Below are 20299 nucleotides of genomic sequence, written 5' to 3' on the forward strand. Positions count from 1 at the left end.
GAAAATGAAGTCTTGATACTTGTCCTTTTGAATAGTATAATTTTCAAATATATATGATTTATTTTTGTTTAATAGTGCTAAACTATGAAAGTTGTCTTTGCAGTTTTCTGTCCCATACCCTGCTTTTATTACTCATACATCTTGCTAGTCCCTTTGTGAATGATCAATGCCTTAGCAAATGTAAATATTTCTAAGTGTTTCTGGATATATATTAACTCTGCTTCCTACCCATAAAATCATACCTAAATCAGCAAAATGAATATTCTCTCTTCATACTGTGATTGAGAACTGCCTTTATTCCATTATTAACTTTATATTTAACCTACCTTGATATTTTAGCTACACCTACGCATTTTGCCTAGCCTGAGGCTCTGGAGTATACTTCATCTCAGAATACATGATTCTCAGATATTTGTAAAACATGAGGAAAGAGAAGCACTATAGAATAACTGGGTAGATGTTCTCAGCTTGGACTTGGTTTGGTTAAAACTGCTTGAGTAGCTTGGACACAGCAAGGAATGCATGAATGGAATGCTGCACGGTGTCCTTGTTGTCAGTAGATTCTGGGAAGCAACTTTGCAGAAAAACACCTGGGAGTCTTGGTTGCCATGTAGTTGAGCATGAGTCAGCAATACCCTCTTCTGTCAAAGAACACCAGCTGTGTCCTGAGCAGGTTAGGAGCATTGCCAGCAGGTGGAGGGAGGCCATCTTCCCCCTCTGTTCAGCACTGGTAGGAGACACGTGGAGTGCTGGGTTCCCCAGTGCAAGAGAGACATGGACCTGCTGGAGAGAATCCAGCAAAGGACCACAAAAATGATCAAGGAACTGGAGCACCTCTCCTGTGAAGAAAGGCTGAGAGAGCTGGGACTGTCCAGCCTGGAGCAGAGAAGGCTCAAGGGGATCTTATCAATACACAGAAATACCTAAAGGAAGGGTGCAAAGAGTCAGAGCCAGGCTCTTTTCAGTGGTGCCCAGTGACAGCACCAGAGACAGTGGGCACAGACTGAAATGCAGGAGTTCCCTCTGAAGACCAGGAGACTCTAACTGTGAGGGTGACCAGGTGTCTGCACAGGTCACCCAGGGAGGTTGTGAATCCTCCATCCCTGAAGATGTTCTAAAGCCATCTGGACATGGTCCTGGGCAACTGGCTCAAGTGGTTTGAGCAGGGGGCTTGGATTAGATGACAGGTCCTTGCCAATCTCCAGCATTCTATGATCCTGTGAACTTCATGAATTTGCTGACCAAAGATGGATCTGTGTAACTTCACTGCAATTGCATGTGGATACTAGGATACTAACCTATTGTTTACTGTTCTTTTTACAGTCACAGAATCTGTTCTCTTTCCCTAGGACTGAAATAGAGTGCTCATTTGAAATATTTGGAGCATAGATCCTCTTCAAATTATCTCAAACCATACAAATTTTATCATTACGATTAATGGGATGTAATATAGGAAAAAGGTAAATGAATAATGATTGACAACAGGAAGGCCAGTAGATACTTTTTTTGCAGAATTTTGTGGCTGATTTTATCAATGTTTGAGAATACTAGTTCGAGATCAGCACAGCTTAATGGGAATTCCTTAGTAAGTTCATAGGAAGACCAGAATACAATCTATTTCTTTCAGGCTGTATCCATGACAAGTTTAGTGACTGTATTATACTGTGTTTTATTCTTTTTGTTTCTAAAAAACAGTTATCAAAATAATATTTTTTTTGCAGCTAGATAAACGGCCTAGCACATTCCTTACATAACTGAAATGTTGGTCACTAATCTAAAAATAGTCTCCTATAATAAACTTCATGCAATAGTATCCTAAAAATATCTCTCTCTTCTCAGTAACACAATAGAAATCTATCTGAATTCTTAGTGTTTTTCACTTGTTTTAGGGAGCTTCTGATCAGGTTAATAAACCTTTCACCATTCATCTTCCAGCCTCTTTATAGTTCCCTAGTCTTTAAAAACAAAACCAAAACCTCTTTCCTTGCCTCTCTGATGAGCTTGTCACACCACAGATGCTGGAGATAATAAATTCCACATGAAGTAAAAGAAAGGAATAATTTTTACATTCATATCTGGAAACATATTTTTAACCATATTACTTGCTACACAGCAAATCACCACAGAATGGGTGCCTTTCTAAGGCAGTGTTTACCAACATTTTTTGTAAGGTCATCAAAAGAAACTGAAGGACACAATGTTCAGTGAAATAATATAGTAACACTTTTAAAGTGTAGTATTTATACTGCAAGAACCCTTTGTATGGAGATTTTACATGAATAAGGTAACAGTGACTACATTGTACATGCCTGTGTTCTGGGAAAAATATTTGTGACATGAACCTCTATGCTCTGGCAGCATCATCTTTGCAGATGATGCAGGCAAGTGAAAAACTGGGAGATTCTTTAGTAGAATTTGACTAAAATTGGCATATTAAATAAATTATTTCATAAAATGTCATCAGTAGATTACCCCAGTGTTTTAATTGCTTCCTCAGTAAAAGCATCAAACCCCAGTGTTATTAACAAGCAGGTTTTATTTAGGGTTCTGTGACATTCTCTGTCATGTTTTAAAACTTTCTTTTTCTTAGTTTAGTGAGTCAGAGAGTGAAATTTGGACTTTTGATTAATTCTTTATTGTATTACCAGCCACAAATGAATGCTGACAGCTTTTTATTGCCTGGGATTTCAAAAGAGACTAGAAATTTAAAGATCAATGAGAGTTAGATTCCTTAATTAATCTAAAAATAGGAGTGGTGTGTATTGTCCATGTCAGTGTTATTTGATAGAATTACTTCATATAATTCTTACTTATCTAGGTATGGTAAATGTAGTAATATTTCATTACTATCAAAGGCATGTGGAGACACAGCTCTGGAACCCTAGAAATCTACTAATCCTTCATCATAAATGTGTTTCAAAGGAATTTCCATTGAAGAATAAGAAAGCCATTGTAGGAAGAAAAAGATGGACTGAAAATATGAATAAAAATATGGCTTTCGCAAATATACTCCACATTTTATTTAAAACATCTCTCTCTAAAATCCTTTGATAATGATCTTAAAAGGGATGCATTTTCTGTTTTCTAATTAATCACAGAATCATAGGATATGCTGGGTTGGATGGAACCCATCAGGATCATCAAATCCAATTCTTGGCCCTGCACAGGACACCCCGAGTAACACCATGTGCCTGAGAGCATTCTCAAAGTGCTTCTTGAACTCTTTCAGGTGTGGTGCTGTGACCACTTCCCTGGGGAGCCTGCTCCACTGTCCAAACACCTGTGAAGAACCTTTTCCTAATATCCATCCTAAACCTTCCTTGACACAATTCCAGGCATTCCTGTGGGTCATGTCACTGGTCATCTGATAGAAGAGATCACTGCCTGCCCATCCTCTTCCTCTCATGAGGATGCTGAGGACCTCAATGAAGCCTCCCCTCCATCTCCTATAGGCTGAAGAGACCAAGTGATCTCAGCCACTCCTCATACAGCTTCTCCTCCAGACCCTTCACCATCTTCATGGCCTCCTTTGGATGCTCTCTTATATCTTCATGTCTTTTTTATATTGTGGTGCCCAAAACTGTACACAAAAATGTAAATATTAGAAATCATAGTATTAATAGAATAAATATTAGTATCATAGAATAACTTTCAGAAAGCTTCATTAAATTAATTTAGTCCATTTTCTTATATACCACAGGCTTCAAATTTCACACTGTTATCTCACCACTGAGCCCAAAGTAGGCAAATCCTAACCCTTCCCTAAGTGCCAAGGTCAGTTCTTGTCAAGGATGTATTTTCTTAGGAGTGCAGAATCAGCATGTTTCTCCACCATCATTGATGGTGTGCTCTGAGGACAAAGTAAGAAGCACAAGTCTCAAGGGGATCAGCAAAATGAATTTCTGTTAAAAAAAAAAAAAAGAAGACTCGGAAAGAGGGAAGGTAGAAAGAAACAAGGCTTTCTTTCTGTCATCAGAGCATATACAGAATCAGAGGGGTTCAGCCTCTTCACACTGATTTCCAGAAACAGATGACTGAAGCTACAGACTCTGTCTTTATATAATTTGGGGTTCAGAGTGGAGACTAAATTCACAGGGCTTCTGGAACAGACTGCCCTCAAATCAGCTGGACTATGAAACAGTCAATAACATGAACTATTTGGTGTAGTCCCTATTCTTCCTCCTTTCAGGTGCTTAAGGGATTCCTCTCCCATGCTGTTGTTATGAAGAGAAAGAGATCCTTTTGCAATGAGATACCCTTTTGTCAATAACACATCTTCCAAAAAATCATGGCAGATGTGTTTTGTTTGAGAAGGGGAATTCCTGTGGGCTTTGAACCTAAGTTTCTGTTTTAGCCAAAGGAGCTGAGGGAGTTTGTGGTCACTTGTCATTTGAGTGAGGAGAAGTCCAGATTGCAGCTATTTTTTAATAAAAATGTCAGAAAAAGTACTTGGACACCAGAACCAAAGTGCAATCAATAATGTGCATTATTAACATGGTGCTAAATGAGATGATATATATTTAAACACAAGTAGATGTATATATTTAAAGACTCTTTTATGTATAATTTTATAAATGTTTGACTATATTTCCATTCAGATAATTTGGTTTAACTTGCCTTATGTCTGTGTTTCATGCTAAGTGAAGAGTGTTAAAATGTAACAGAAAGAGTAAATGTCACAAGAGAAAATTTATGCAGACACTCACAATTTTCTATTTTTGAAAGATTATTTAAATGCTTGCAAGCAAAAGTGTCAACTTTTATGAGAATTTATGTTTTGTCTATTTTTATTTTAGGCTAAAGAAATAATCCTGGCTAAGCAAAAAGTTTCAGCTTCAATTAAACATTCTGACTGCAATACACAGCAAAAAACCACAAGAAGGTAATTCCTTTTTATCTTCTGCATCAGTTTTATTTTATCAGTGTGTTATTCACATGCCAGAATATGTACTTCTTTTATGTTGTTGTTGAAAATATGAAATTAATGATTAGTGTAGAGTAAAAGTATGTCTAAAAGCTTTAGATTAATAACCTGTCTGGTGCTGTTTATTAAAAAGTTATCTCCTTCAATAGCAGAGCCAAAAATCCACTTATTTTTGCCTATCAGTTTTTTTCCATCAGCTCATTCAGGTTGTTAACTTGTATATACTAAAACAAAATCACCTACTGAGAGTGGCCTCTGCAGAGCTCCTTGCTATGCAGCCCAACTCTGGAAACCTTTTAGAAAGCAATTCTTTTGAATCTCTCTCATGAATGTATTTTCTTACTGTTATAAAGGTTGATCTACTGCTCTAGTAAATAGGTTCAAAAAACAATTCTGCAAGGTTTTGTAACACAGATTCATCCTATTAAATGTGATGTCAACTCCAGCTCTTGAAATCTCATAATTAAAGACTGCCCAAAGCAAGTGAATATCAGTGATGCACTATTTTCTGGTTTTACCATTAGCAAGTGCTACTGTAGATAGACAGTGGGGTTAATGAACACTTGGCCTAAGTACAAATACCATGGTACATGTTTTAATCTTTCCTTTTCCTTTTGCTATAGCCAATGGTATTCATACCAGAATAAGATATTGTAACGGCAAAGTCCCTTAAACTGTTTATCCATTTATATTTGAAGTGTTGTGCTTGTTTCTTTGTTTGATTTTATTGTGTTGAATCTTGTTAAAAAGGCTAAGCAGTTAGTAAAAAGTGTCATTTTGGATCGTGGCTGTTCTTGGTCTCAATATTTAGGACACTGGCAAAATGGTTATGCAAGAGTCCGTTGTAATTAATTCTACTTTTAATTTCTTATTTCTAAGAAAAATCAGTCATTAACTTCTTTTCTTGATGATCTGCCTTGTGAGAAGAGGAGAAGGCACCTGCAAGAATTTGTTGAGGTATTAGTGAGCCCCAAAGACTGTAACCTTTCCTTAGGCAGCAGTCATTACAACAGTGCATCACTCTGATTGCAGAACTTTTAAAATATTTTTAGAAGGTCTAGGTTAAGTGGAGCATACTTACTCTCCATTATATTTGCAAAGTCATGGAAATCAGGTGAAGTCCCTGGTGACTGGAAAAATTGAAATATTGCACCCATTTTTAAAAATAGTAGAAAGAAGGATGCTAGGAATTTGGAAGCTGACAGATTATCATCCTCACCTTCGGGGTTTCTACTCTGCCTGGGAATCATGGAACAGATCCTCCTAGAAGCGATGTTGAGGCACACAGTGGACAGAGGGGTGATTCAGGACAATCAGCACAGCTCCACCAAGGGCAAGGCCAACCTAGTGGCCCTCTGTGATCCAATGACTGTGTCATTGAACAAGAGAACAGCTATAGCTGTCATCTGGACTTCTGTAAGGCCTTCTCTCTGACTTGGTAAGATGTGGATTTGATGGATGGACGGTTCAGTGGATCAGGAATTGGTAGGATGGCTGTCTCCAGAGGAGAGTAGGCAATGACTCAATCTCTGGATGGAGATCAGTGACAAGTGGTGTCCCTCAGGGGCCCATACTGGGACCAGTACATTTCCATGTCAAGCACACTCTCAGCAAGTTTGTGGGTGACTCCAAGCTGGGTGGTGCAGTTCACATGCCTGAAGGGGGAATGCCATCCAAAGGGACAAGCCTGAGGAGTGGGTTCACATGAATGTCATCGGGTTGAACAAGGTCAAATGCAAGGTGGTGTACATGGACCAGGACAGCCCCTGGTATAAATAAAGGCTGAGAACAGAAGGGATTGAGAGCAGCCCTGAGAAGAACTTGAGGATACTGGTAAATTAAAACCTGGACATGAGCAGGCAGTGTGCACTTGCAGGCCAAAAAGCCAGCCATGTCCTGGGTGACATCAAAAGCAGCATGGACAGCAGGTTGAGGGAGGGGATACTCCCTCTCTGCTCTGCTCCACCAAGACCCCACCTGGAGTTCTGCATCCAGCTCTGGCATCCTTAGTACAGGAAAGACATGGATCTGCTGGAGCCAGTCCAGAGGAAGGCCACAAGAATTATCAGAGGGCTGGAGCACCTCTCGTATGACAAAAGACTGAGGGAGCCTGTGTTCTTCAGTCTGGAAAAGAGAAGGCTTCAGGGACACCTTCTAGCATCCTTTCACACTAAAAAGAACCTTGTAAAGAAGATGGGGACAGATTTCAAGGCATAATTGTTTTAAAGTAAAAGAGGGGAAATATATAAGAAAGAATTGTTGTGTTATGAGGGTGGTGAAACACTGGCACCAGCTGCCCAGAGAGGTGATGGAGGCCCCCCCCCCCGTAAACATTCAAGGTCAAGTTGAATTGGGACTCTGAGCCACCTGATTTACTTAAGGATGTGCCTTGCTCATTCCAGAGGGGTTGGACTGGATGACCTGTGAATTTCCTGTCAACCCAAACCATTCTGTGAGTCTATTCTATGACTCTTCTTTGCAAAAGGAATGGTGCTTTTCCACAGAAATGCAGCTAAATCTTTAAATGCATTACAAGAAAATAAGTTAAAGAAACAGCTTGTGGATTAGGAAAATGGTTCTAGGGTTCTAGGTTCCTTAGAACCCTCTGCCTTTAGTTTTGGCTGCATAATAAACATTTAAATAATAATGGGAGCATGGAGGTAATAATGTGGAATGGTGCCCTTTCCTGCCAGCTGATGAACTAAAGATATTCTGTGGCATAGTGAAATTCCAAAAATTTGTGTTTGATTCCATGCAGTTTTAATAATATGCTTCCTGCAGATATTGAGGGCTAAAATATTACAGGAATATATACCACAAAAGTAGCAGTAGGAAAAGAGTCTTTAAATTACAGTTCTTTCTAAAAATAGTATGTTTTGACCTCTTTAGCTGAAAAGTCGCTGACTAGCCAGATGTTAAAAATTTGCTGAATAGTTGTCTCTTAGATTACAGAAGAACATTCATTACAGTGATTATACTTGACAGCTACAGATGTCTTAGCTAAATGCTGTCAGACATATAATCTGCCAAACTGTAATGCGGAACTTTAAATCTCTTTAAGTCTTGTTAGCTAGATTACATGATGGTACTGTCATTACTTCTGCCATGTATGAGAGAGTTCTTCTGTGACTGTCTATGAAACTGTATTTGGAACCTTCAAAGAGGCAAGTTTCTGTGGAAGGAATTATACTGATCTATAATATTCAGACTAATTTAAAAATAATGGACTGATCTGTTATATTTACAAAGCCTCTATTAATGCACTATCTGAGTGTGCCATTCCTTACTGGAACTGGCCTCACAGTTCAGCTGTAAGACACCAAAGCTGAGTTCTCCATAGCTGCATAGGGGAAATTCAGAGGTAGATAGAAACTGACGTTTTCAAAGTTGTACTGGAAATCTTTAGAGTTACATAAAGTCAACAATCCTTGTCTCATACCTTCAGCTATAGGCTATTCTATTCTGTGCTGGAGAAGAAAAACATTAAACACAAAATGTCTCTAAATGTAAATATACACACATTTGAGTTTTTCCAGTAATGAAATATTCATAGGAACACAACCTTTTTCTTTCATTTTTTGAGTCTTCTTCTTTTGCTTTAATTTTGTTTTTTATTACTGTAGATCTTTATATACAGAAGGCTGAGAAATGTAGCTAGAGAATGGTTTAATTTGGAGAGGCAAAGGAATGGAGTGGCAACTTCTGCAGAATTAAAAACTAATCAGCAAGTTCTGATCTATACACACCTTTTATACTGAAATAAGGAATGTAAGGTAGAGGTGATTCCTATCTTAGTAGTTCAGGCACTGCAAATCTGACTGCCCTAAGTGTCTTTTCCCCTCTTAGGCATGCAGGAGTGCACTGGGTGCAAGCCAGCACATGCTGTAGAGAATACCATGTAATATATTGGGTTGGAAATCTGACTTATATTCTACTGGAATCAGTTCTTAGTGGCAATGAATAATGTTTGGCTTTTGGAAATTTTTTGTTTGGTTTAGTTTGGTTTGGTTTTTTTTTTTTGATCTGGAATCTTAAGGAGAAAAAAAATGAAAAATATGCTGCTGGATTGTCCACCTCTGTCTGCTGGTGGACCCATGAATGCCTTTGAACAGGTTATCCAGTTTCAACCAAATTTCACTAATTGTGAGAGACATAAAATATATAAAATTCCCTGTAATTTATATTGAACTTGAGACTGAGAAAACTTGAATGTTTTTAATGACTGTATTGGATTTTAATTCCAGTCTTTTTCTAGCATGATAAGACATGCTAGAAAACATGTAATGATAAGACTCATCAACAGAACTTTTTTTATGGCTTGCAGTTTCAATGATAAACAAGGATATCTTTTCTTGGAGAAGTCTTTAGTTTTAGTTGAGCTTTGCTTATTAACAAATAAAGAATAAAAGACTGATTATTTCAAAAATTCTCTACAGCCATCTCACTTGAGTGTTGCTGAAGATGAAACATACTGCAAAGCTCTATTTTACTGGATGACCCTGATTTAACTTGGTTCATTTTGATGGAGAAGAGGGAAAGAAAAAATTCTTGGGAAAAACTGTAGATCTAAGAGTAAGAATTTTTCTTTGGGAGTGAGAAGTTCTAATTTGAATTCTTGAAGCAGTCCTTGTGAAGTGTCAGAATACTGTCTTTCCACAGAATGAATGGCTGAAAATGTCTCCCAGTCTCAAATCCCTACAGAGGGATGTGATGGGTTGGAAGGGAGAGAACTCTTTGTTGTGAAGAGAAATACAGTAGAACAAAATGAGTCATTTCCTCAGGATTGGGAAGGGGAGGTAAGATGAGGTCAGAAACTGAATGGTGTTGCAGACAAACTGATCTGAAAGAGCTGCAAGAGGATTTATGTGATCTTTCAGAACCCAAATTCTCAGTGTCTAAACCAAGGACAAACATTTCAATATGAAGAAAGACAAGTGCATCTGAAGAGTGGCCTGAATGATAGATAGGTAAATGTGTGCAAAGATACAAATGACAAGTCAGTTATCAGTTCTATTGAAATGTAATGCTTTTGATAAATACCTGGGATTAGATCACAAATCTTGAGAGCAGAATAGTTTGCAAAATTAATATTTTCTGGTAATGAAGTTTGCTATCTGTCATGAAGACATTGAGAACTTTAAGAATGCAAGTAATATCACATGGGAAAGGAGGAATCATAGGAACTGTAATTCAGTTGGCTTCTTAACCAGAAACTGTAGTCAGATATGACTAAGCAACATATTTAAAAAATTTTTTACTCAAATGAATCTTGAAGTACCAGGGTAGTTTGCATTCTCATAGAGGCCTGGAGCTAATCAAAGTAGAGGGTGTACATCTCCATCATTTGACTAATTAGGAGAACAGGTGGGGTTCCTCAGAAGAGATTTGAAAACTAATTTGCACACCGGCATCTGATAATCCTTAACTATAATAAAGGTGAGAAGGCTTCAGAAATGTGCCCTTCTGGAGAAAGCATTCTCAAGAGAACACTTCTGTTTGTACCTGATCACTGCAGTCTGAAGTTATCTTTGGTTGTGCAGATGGGACAAGGACAAAAGTCTGAGGGCAGAAATGGACTTAAAAGTTGCTTTTTAACATTCCATAACTTTGAAAAAATATTTTTGGAATAAAGTGTGTTTTCAGTATATGTTTCCCAAATGTTTAAGGGTTTCAAGTTTGACAAATTTAACAGTGAAAAGAAAGAAAATAAGATGGTATTAGAGCCACATACAGAAATTCAGAGTCAATTTGCATATTGCAGGTACTGGAGCATATTTTTCTTGCTTGCAGACAAAGTCAGTTTAAAAATTAGTATCTTGAAGTGATTATTCAAAAGAAGGAAAGGGATGGAACAGTGAAGTTGAAAATGTCACAGTGGCTATGATTTTCTGTCTAACTTTTGGAAACATGGACGTTAGTAATATACATATTCTCAGTCTGATGAATCCTATTCATGAAATATATTTGTATTTTAGAACAGAATGGCCTAGATATCATCAGCCTTTTCTTTATCAGAACATTTAGCACTGATTTGTTAGTTATTCCTCACTGGTGTTTTGTCCCTGAGAGATGCATTTGATTCTACCAGTATTCATGTCTTCCCACTGATTCTGAAGGCTCCAGTGACAGCTTCATTCCAGATTACACACATATATGGAGATTTAAAAGGTCTCTTAAACAATGAAAGAGGAATTAATTTTCCAGGTACTTAAAAAACCATAATTATTTGCTTGGATTACCCAGCAGATTTTTTCTATGCTTATAATTTCAGAAATTGAGTCCAGAATATGCAAGTGTCCTATGTTCACCATCAGTTTTTAACACACCTAAATAACGAATTGTCTTTCTCCAAGCTCTCAAATAAGGTGTCATTCCATATACTGGAATCACTCTATTTTCTTATTCAAGATAAGGATTTGTCAGTACTTTATCTAGGATGATAATGATTTTTTGTCCTGTTTCATTCACAGTGTAAAAGATTTGAAAAAATACCTCTTCAAAGGCACTTGGTTGTGACTCCTAAATATCTTTATATCCTGATACCAGAAAGGAAACTTTCAGTCACATATCAATAACCATATATTCTGGATCAAAGATATGAGAAATCTCTAGCAATCTAAATTTTATTGAAATTCAGAAGTTGACACAGGGAAATATAACTGTCAAATCATTTAAATATCAAGTACAGGGATTAAAGACTATGTAAATAAAAGTGCAAATTATCAAGAAATATCAAATTATCAGATATGCCGTATGTTACACACCAGATTGTTCAGCAGGCTGCTCTAGTTATGAAAAACTTTCTTTTTTGTGGAGTCTTCTAATTTTCTTCTTTAAAAGCCTAATCAAACTGTGTAGAGGTAGAAATAGCCTTTAAAGGGAAAATAATATCTGGAGGAAAGAAAGGATTTAATTTGTTTTGGTGAGGAGCCCTAGTGTTTGTACATAATTTTTGAGGTAGAGAAGACTCAGCAGCATGTAGCAGTGCTAAAAACTGTGAACTTCATCTGTTTTTAGACCTGAACTTGAAATAGTTTGCAAACACTGACATATTAAGGTATGTTCTCTAGCTGGTCCTTCAAGGAGTATTTTTGTGTCCATAACAGCTGTTTTACCATTGCTCATGGAAAAGCTTCAGCAACAAGATGATTTTTATTCTGTTAATTACATGGGAAAACTTGTTCTTTCTTCAAAAAATGTTCAGGTGGTTATCTTTGACCTCATCAATACCCAGCCTCTTTTGCACAGATTGTATGATGAGAGCAGTAGATCTGTGTTGTAGCTGCACCAGTTTCAGCCTAGCAGGGTCTTGCTGTCAGCCAGTTGTATTGTGATAGCTGGGATAGTACTGTGGAGATTTACTAAACAAGTACAGAATGTCTGATCATGTTCATGTAAGTACATGAAAACTACCTCCTTTCTGGAAAAATTCACTGTGCTTGATTCTCAGTCTTACCTGTTGCCTGTTGCTGACATACTTTGAGATTACATGTGTTGTTGCAATTTTGAGAATGGCTGATGCAATAACCTTGTTATAGCTTGTTGATGTGGATTGTTACTTATGACACTCACTGTTAAATAATTTCTGGTGCACCAAAGTTTACTCTGCTACTAAGCAATAAGATATTCAAACTCCATTATTGTGTTTTCATTAATGACAATTTGTACAATTTTAGAGCTGTTGAACAAATGTGAGATACCACTGCTAACTAAAATACTTCAAATTAAGGAAATTCTTTTCTAGCATGTGATGGAGGCACAAGCTGAGCCTAATTTATTGTCATGTTTATGCTTTTTAGCTTTTTCTGAGGTGCCTCAGCTTAGTAGGAAATTATTAGTTTAAGGGTCTGCTCTCTTTGTGATCTCACCAACAGCTACTGATAAAGTGTATCCAGGTCACAGCACATTTTGTAAATTACAGGGAAAAAAATGCCCTTTACTTTTGGGGGATGAATATTTTTTGGAGTGTTGCCCCAAATTTCACTTTTTTGTTTCATTAAATAGTTTAGTGCAGTATCAGAAAAAAATCTAGCTTTATAAACTGAAGAATGTTCAGGGTAAAGAAATAAGACTTTTCTTTTATTTGTTTTCATTACCCATAAAATTCTACTCAGAGTAATTTTTGCTTATGCCACTATTTGGAAAAGATTTATGCAGGTTATTAAAGCAGCTAGCTTCTCTGGCTGCTTTCTGCTCACAAAAAAAAAATGATCAAATTATTCTTTTAGTACAAGAAAAATCTAGTGGCATAGAGCTGAAAGAGGTGGCTCGGCTGGTGACTGCCTCTTCTGGAACTCCTGCTTTCCTCAGCATGGCCCAGGAGCAGAGGAGGAGCCCTCCCACGAGCCCCTCTGCATCTCTCCTTCAGTGGGACAGAGACCTGCACTAGTGAGGGCTGGGATGTGCTCACATCTCCCAGAGCCTTGATGGAGAAGCACTGGCAGAATCTGGAAGCTGCCCTGCAAAACTCCCTGTTTTAACAACTAAAGATGGTATATTTTCAGTTTAAAATCTTTTACTGTATTTTATATTCAAATTTTAATTTTCTGTTGCCATCCATAAAATGCATTCTGTCACGCAGTGACTTTGCCTCCCCCTTGTTTGTTCTATTTCTAAGGAGCCTTTCTGATCTCCTGGGTAAACAGTTTTCTCCATCTCTGAAGGATGAGGCACTGTCTTTTCTAATGCTGGGCTGGGAGCTGTGACTCAGTATAAAATGGAGTATGAAGATGTACAAATCATGTTGTAATTTGAAGAAATTAAACATAATTGTACAATTAAATTTCCATTTTGCTATTTTTTCATGTAAACAGTTACAAATTGCATGAAAGCAGGTTAGATTTTTCTTCCATTTAATCATTGAGCTCCTCTTTTAGAAATAAACAATGAGATTAAATGCTGCAAGACAGAGAGTTTCAAAGCTTTGATCATCATGTGATGTGGATAGGTTACTTTAATGAGTGGCCAGTACACATTTCTAAGTGTCATCTGAAAGAGTATCCTTAATAGCAATAGAATATGAAAATTGTGTTAAAACACTGACTTTTCTTATAATTCAATTTATTTTTTTCATAATAAAAACATGGTGAGGATTCATGTTGCCAAAATATAAAAATTAGCTGATCAAGGCAGACAAGTTCCTACAATTGTATTTTCTCTATAAATGCAAGTATTTCTGTTTTCCAAAGATGGACCTGTCACCTAGAAATTAATAGACAGTAAGTGGGAAGGAACTGTGTAAAAAGGAACAGAAAAAAAAAAGAATAAAAACCAATTGGATTTAAAAAAGAAATCTTACATCAAAAGCCAACGATTTGTACTGTGATACCAGCAGTCACCATGTTCTGATATAAAGGGAATCACAGCTATCTAAAATTAACTTTTGGAGTTGGAGACTAGGGATTCTTTTGTACAAAATCTTAGAGATTTTGTATTACTTTCATGTGTTTGCACTTAGGGTTTTTATTTAGCAATCAATTCTCAAGTTCCAAGAACTCTTAACCCTGGTTTAATTGGACTCAGTAACAACCCTCATAACATGTGTTTATAGGCAGGCACCCAAAATAGAACATAGAATCACATAATAAATTCAAACAGTTCTGTTATATTTGACACTGAAATTATGTTTTTTCCATTTATTTCCCTCTTGTGTCAGGAGTGGACAAGTTGAGAAGTTGGAAGTGGATCCTAGTAAATATTCATTCCCTGATGTGACAAAGATAATCCAAGAAAAGGAACGAACTGGACAGGGACCTATAAAGCTCCAACCACAGAAGGCTACTGAGGATAAGAAGAGCTGTGTTGATTTTGAAGATAATGAAGATGTTCCTCCCTTAATTTGAAACATTCTGAAATATCCCCTCTATAAGTAGCATGAATGCTTGTGTTGAATTCATGGCCCTATGTGTAAATAAAATAAAATAGAGCTGTAAGTAGGCAATATCATTACATTTCTTATCAATAACTTTTTTATGTTGGTGTTTTCTGCTGCATTTTCTGTTAGTATATTGCTATATAAATTGTTTTTTTCTAGATTGTTTACTTAGTAACTGAAATTAGAATAGGGGCCTTATATCAGAGATTGTAACTTCTTCAAAATTTACTCTCTGGGTTGAGAAATGACACATTACTGTAAAAAAAGAGAAAAGAAAAGAAGGAAGAAAGCACTTGTAACAAGAGTTAGGATTTTTCTCATTAAACTAAGGATAGGAAAAATATTTGTGTAGTCCTTCAGTGTTTTCATTTTCATGACAGACAACAGTAGAACAAAAGGGTGTGGTTGGAGTGAGAGATATTGTTGTGATCTACCCTTCATCACTGAATCTCCAGGACAATGCACAGCTCCTGGATTCTGGATTTCCTAACAATCCCAGTCCTTGAAGATTTTGGGATAAAATAAAGAGAAACTTCAAGAAAAAAAAAAAAGTTGAATGATCTACATTACCTTGCTTATGCATTTGTAATTGTTTATAATGGAAGACTTCATTTGGAAGACAAAATGCTTCAGATTCAAATCAGCCTGTGCTTTTAGTCAAGAGTAAGTAATGTCAGGAAGAATCAAACAATATTTTCTGGTTAAAGCTTGTTTCATCCTTAAGATAGAAGATTAATAAGTTGCAGTTATAACTGAACACTTTAAGTTCAGATAGTGCCCACAGTATCCTCAGCACAGTCATGTTGATAACACAGCCTTTGAAAGTGCTGTGTCCCTAATTGTGAAAAACATCGTGCAAAAACCTCAGCAGTTTGAATGAAAATATTCCCAATGAATTCTGGGAATTTTTAGCCACTCTAAAATGTTTTATAGTTCTTCACAGATGTTTAATGTAAGATAAAGATAAATAGTCTATCTTAAAGTGCACTGAAGAGAAGCAGAAAATATCCATCAGCTTAGGCTGATGGGCTTGAACCGATGCATTTTCTTCAGTTGCAATTTGAAATGGATATAGGGTAAAAAAATGAAGTTTCATACTAATGCTGGATATACTGAAAGCTGAAAAGAAAAATTATATCTCTCAAAGACATAAACCAAAGTTGAATTTGGGCATTATCTGATGGACCATCATATCGTCTTGGATTTTTCTTTTGCACTGACTCAGTTTTTCCAACTCCAGAATAAATTCTTCAGTGATACAAGCCTCTGAGCCCTGGAATATATTTAATCAGCTCTGCTCTGGTTAATGGAGTATAAAAACATCAATTGCTTTTGCAATATGTCCCAATTCACTAGAAATGCCTAACTTTGCCAGCTAATATGGAAAAGACATACTAAATTTTATCTCTTGATCTCACTGAGTAGTAATATGGCCGTAAGGTGAGCATGGATCCTTTCCTAGATTGCACATCAAGGTTCTGTATTTGAGATGGCACAGGGTGTCCCTGCCCTGGGGGTGGCAGTGGGGCTGCAGGATCCTGGGGACAAACAGGTTCCAGCAAGGGCCAAAGGTGACAGCAGAACAGGAGGAGGAGCTGAGGAGGGACCCCAAGGGGAGCTGGAGGAGGGGGAGGGCAGGAGGAGTTGCAGGCTCAGAGAAGGGGTCCCCCCCTGGCAGCCCCAGAGAAATCCCTGTGGAGCAGAAACCCCCTTGCAGCCCAGGGAGAGCCTGGGAGTCCTACAAGTTGGTGCTGTTTCATGAAACTGTGCAGCCCAAATGGGAAAACAGGCAACAGGTAAAGTAAATTTTTAGCAATCAGATGGACAATTTATGTTTTTATTCCTTTCAAGACTACTTCCTTTTGTTTCAGAAGTATGAATTTTGCTGACTTTGGGATAGATGAAGAGGAAAGGCTCTACCACTTTTTTGGAGATAAAAATCAGTAAATTTTGGCAGCAGATCCAAACATTTTTTAATTTCCTGTAATTTCATTAATTGCTGTGAGGATTTCCTAATGTTTCTAAGTGAACCTTTTACAGGATTTACTCTTTTTCTTCATTGCTTATTTCTAAAAATCTTGTAGGGACAATCAACCTTTCAAACCTTCAGCCAATATGGATGAACCTGTCAAGAGTTTCACACAACTGTGGAAAACAGAGGCATCCATGCAGCCTGGTCAGGTATGGCTATTTTATTTTTTCATAAAGAGAGCTATAAAAATTAATCTCTAATGTCAAACCAAAGGATAATATGATTGTATCTTTCCCCATTCCAACTCAGTTCTCTTTTTCATCTGGTTTCATTGTGAATAGATTTTGCTCTGGTTTTGGGGGGAAAAAATAAAAAATATATTGAGATACAATTACACCTTGTAGAAAAATTAATAGCAGGTACTGAAACATTCTTGGAACTACTGAAGAAAGAGCTGTTTCAAGCAGAGGTTGATCACAGAGAGACAAAGTGCACAAGCAAAAGATGACACCACAAGAGCATAAACACACCTTACAAAGTTTCTGATTACTGCAATGCGTTTTTGAGAAAAGAAGACAAAAGGGGACAAAGGACATGCAGCCAGATAAAATATCACACAAGACAGATAAAATATCCCCTGTATAGTGAAAATTAGAAGAAAACAAAAGGAATGAAAGATAGAGCCCCCACCAGAGAAAGGAAGACTGAGGAAGGAAACTCCAGCCTTGTCCCCCCCAGTTAAGGACATGGCAGCTGATCAAAGCCATTGTGCATCTGGAGCACAATTCTCCTACTTAGAGGAGGCAAAACAGTGCTGCTTTTTGATTTGCCACTTGCTGCATTCTGCCACTGCAGGCTCAGCAGTTGTACATACAGCATTACTTCTTACTATGTAATTGGGTTAAGTAGATTAAAATTTCAGAAAGCACTGAGTGTGTGTTGTGATATTTCACCTCTAACTAGATGACTGGAGGAATTTTAGCAGCATGCAGTTGATGGATTTAGTCATCATCCAGTAGGCAGGAGATGGATGGGGTTAATGACAAATTCTAGCAGTACTGAGAGGAAAGAAGTCTAACAATTCAGGAATGCTATTGGATTTGCTACAAAATCTTCCTCTTGTTCTAAAATTGAGATAGGGTGTAAGTTTTAGATTTGCCATCAAAATGAGAGTTTTGTTGATGCACAAACCAGGAAGTGTCCAGTTCCTTCCAGCACTAAATTGATTCATCTTGGTCAAAAAAAGCAAAAGGAGAAGGGAATCTGTTACACTGTGACAGGGTAAAGCTATCCTGCTCTTCCAATTTCAGTTGTAGAGCAGAAAAATAGCCAACTAATTGCACTATATAGTGCAATAAAATAGCAAACTTGGTTCAAAACTACCAAAAAAATCTTTTAGTGTTAAATAGATTTCTGCATATCCTCAATAAGAGTATATTATATATGAGTAACAGTACTGGACATGCAAAAGATGCTTTCCCACTGCATGTTTCACATGATAACTCCCATAAGGGGGAACTGGTAAGTAGCAAATACATTTCTTACTGGTTAATGAATATGAAAGAAAGATGTAGGGGGCCTGAGCATTAGTCTGTTTCTGAGCAGTTGCTAAAGACCAGGTGTTTGCTGTCAGTGCTGGACTGAGTGACTTCACCCAAGCTAAATCATAGCCTCACAGAATGCTCAGGGTTGGAAGGGCCTGTGATGGTCACCTGGTCCAACTTCCCTGTTTAAACTGGAGCCAGTTGTCCAGGACCATATAGAGATGGCTTTAGAATATCTGCAGGGAGGGAGAACTCACAGCCTCCCTGGGTGACCTGTGCAGGCACCTGGTCACCCTCACAGTAAAAAAAGTGTTTCCTGATGGTCAGAGGGATCTCCTGTGTTCAGCCTGTGCCCACTGTCTCTGGTCCTGTCACTGGCCACCAGCTATTCACAGTTTAATTGCAAATTATTTGTGAATAAATGTATTTCTTCTGTTGCAGAGTAATCTGTAGCATGCTGAAGCTTATTGTTCTCATTTGCAGCACCTAAGCAATACTGACAGAACAAATTTTCTCCTTCCACCTCTGATACACCCAGGCAGAGTGAAAGCTCAATGAAACTGAAATCTAAGAAAACAGCATATAAATTAACAGGGACAAAAGATATGACATAATTTAGAAAACACAGCTTACTCAGAGTGACAGTTCATGTTTTACTTTTTAAAAAGCAGAAATGATAAAAGATATTATTAGTGCCAGAAGTGCTGCTCTTGGTTGCACAGTTGTGCACTGAAACTATCTAATAATCAGGTGGGATCTCTCTGAGGAAGGTTTTGTACAAATTTTTCCTGCATCAAACATGTCATAGTTAAAACACTGTGAGAGCCACAGAGTACATCAGTTCTGGAGACTGTTGACTGTTGGTTTCAGAATCACCATGGATTACCTGAGCTAATTTTAAAACATACACATTAAAAAGAGCAGGGAAGCAAGGAAATCATGTTAGACAGACTGGGCATAGTTTCTTCTGCCTTACAAACCCTTCCTAGAGACAACAGCAGCCACTCCCTTAGAGCATGGAAATGTGAGCCACAGATCCATTTAAAGAAACTCCACATCTTCTCATAGAGAAGCCCTGATGTGGTGGGACTTGGCCAGGGATCAGGAGTCAAAGGCCCATTCCCTTAAGGAGATGGGATAGTACAGAACCAGCCCTCTGCTTTCTCTAGGTGTTAGCATAATAGTTTGCCCTTGGATGAGTTCAGATCTGCACAAAGTGCCAGTTTTCCCATATAGGGCACGATATGGAGGCATCTCAACTTATAAGGCACTTACTGATATTTGGCAACAGCTTTTGTAACATAGGAAAATCATAATAACCAGGTTCACACTGGGGGTTATACTTCTTTTCCTGGAAATACAACTCAGTGTAGTACAGCCTGAATGCCTGGGCAAAAAAAGATCTCAGAAGTTATAGCATGTATCATATGAAGAGAAGCACTTAAAAACTCCACAGCTCTAAACAATGAACACCTTCCTCTTCAGAAACTTCATAGGAAATATGTGTATAGAAGAGCTGACTGGTGAACATTTGGCTAGAAAGATGTGACCTGTGGTTATGTTTTGACCCTTGTTTTTGTGCTCTTACTGCTAACCATCTGCAAGTCTACCAGCAGCATAATTATGCCTGTTTGACAGTGTACATAAATTAGTGTTGGCTCCTCTAGTTTTGCAACAAGGCAGGCAGCCATCTGACTTTTTAATTAAGGATTTCACGGAGATTGATAATAAAGTTCCAATATGCTTCCATATTTAAAATGAAAGTGCATCATCAGTATAAAAATTTTCAAAGAGAAAGCATCCCTGGAGATTTATCAGGCACCTAGGAAGGATAGCTGAAGTGAAACATGACATCAGCTACAGAAGAAATCCAAGCTGTCTGCTTTTCCTGCACCAAACTCCATTCTGCAGTGGAAATCCTCTAAGGGAATCAAGTCCTTTTTTTTCACTCATTTTTTTAAATTTCCATGAACCTAAGACTCTGT

General features: G+C 37.6%; 1 protein-coding gene across 1 annotated transcript in view; it reads left to right on the forward strand.

The window, feature by feature from the left end:
- DNAAF11 (dynein axonemal assembly factor 11) overlaps positions 1–14907 on the forward strand; it is a 34983-nt gene extending 20076 nt beyond the window's left edge. Inside the window, exons 11-12 of the mRNA XM_084213465.1 lie at positions 4797–4882; positions 14580–14907. Of these exons, the coding sequence (XP_084069591.1) occupies positions 4797–4882; positions 14580–14766 (273 nt within the window). The 3' untranslated portion in view covers positions 14767–14907. The remainder of the gene's footprint in view (positions 1–4796; positions 4883–14579) is intronic.
- The last annotated feature ends 5392 nt before the right edge of the window (positions 14908–20299 follow it).

Source organism: Fringilla coelebs, assembly GCF_963513975.1.
Source record: "Fringilla coelebs genome assembly, chromosome: 1".
NCBI classification, from domain to species: domain Eukaryota; kingdom Metazoa; phylum Chordata; class Aves; order Passeriformes; family Fringillidae; genus Fringilla; species Fringilla coelebs.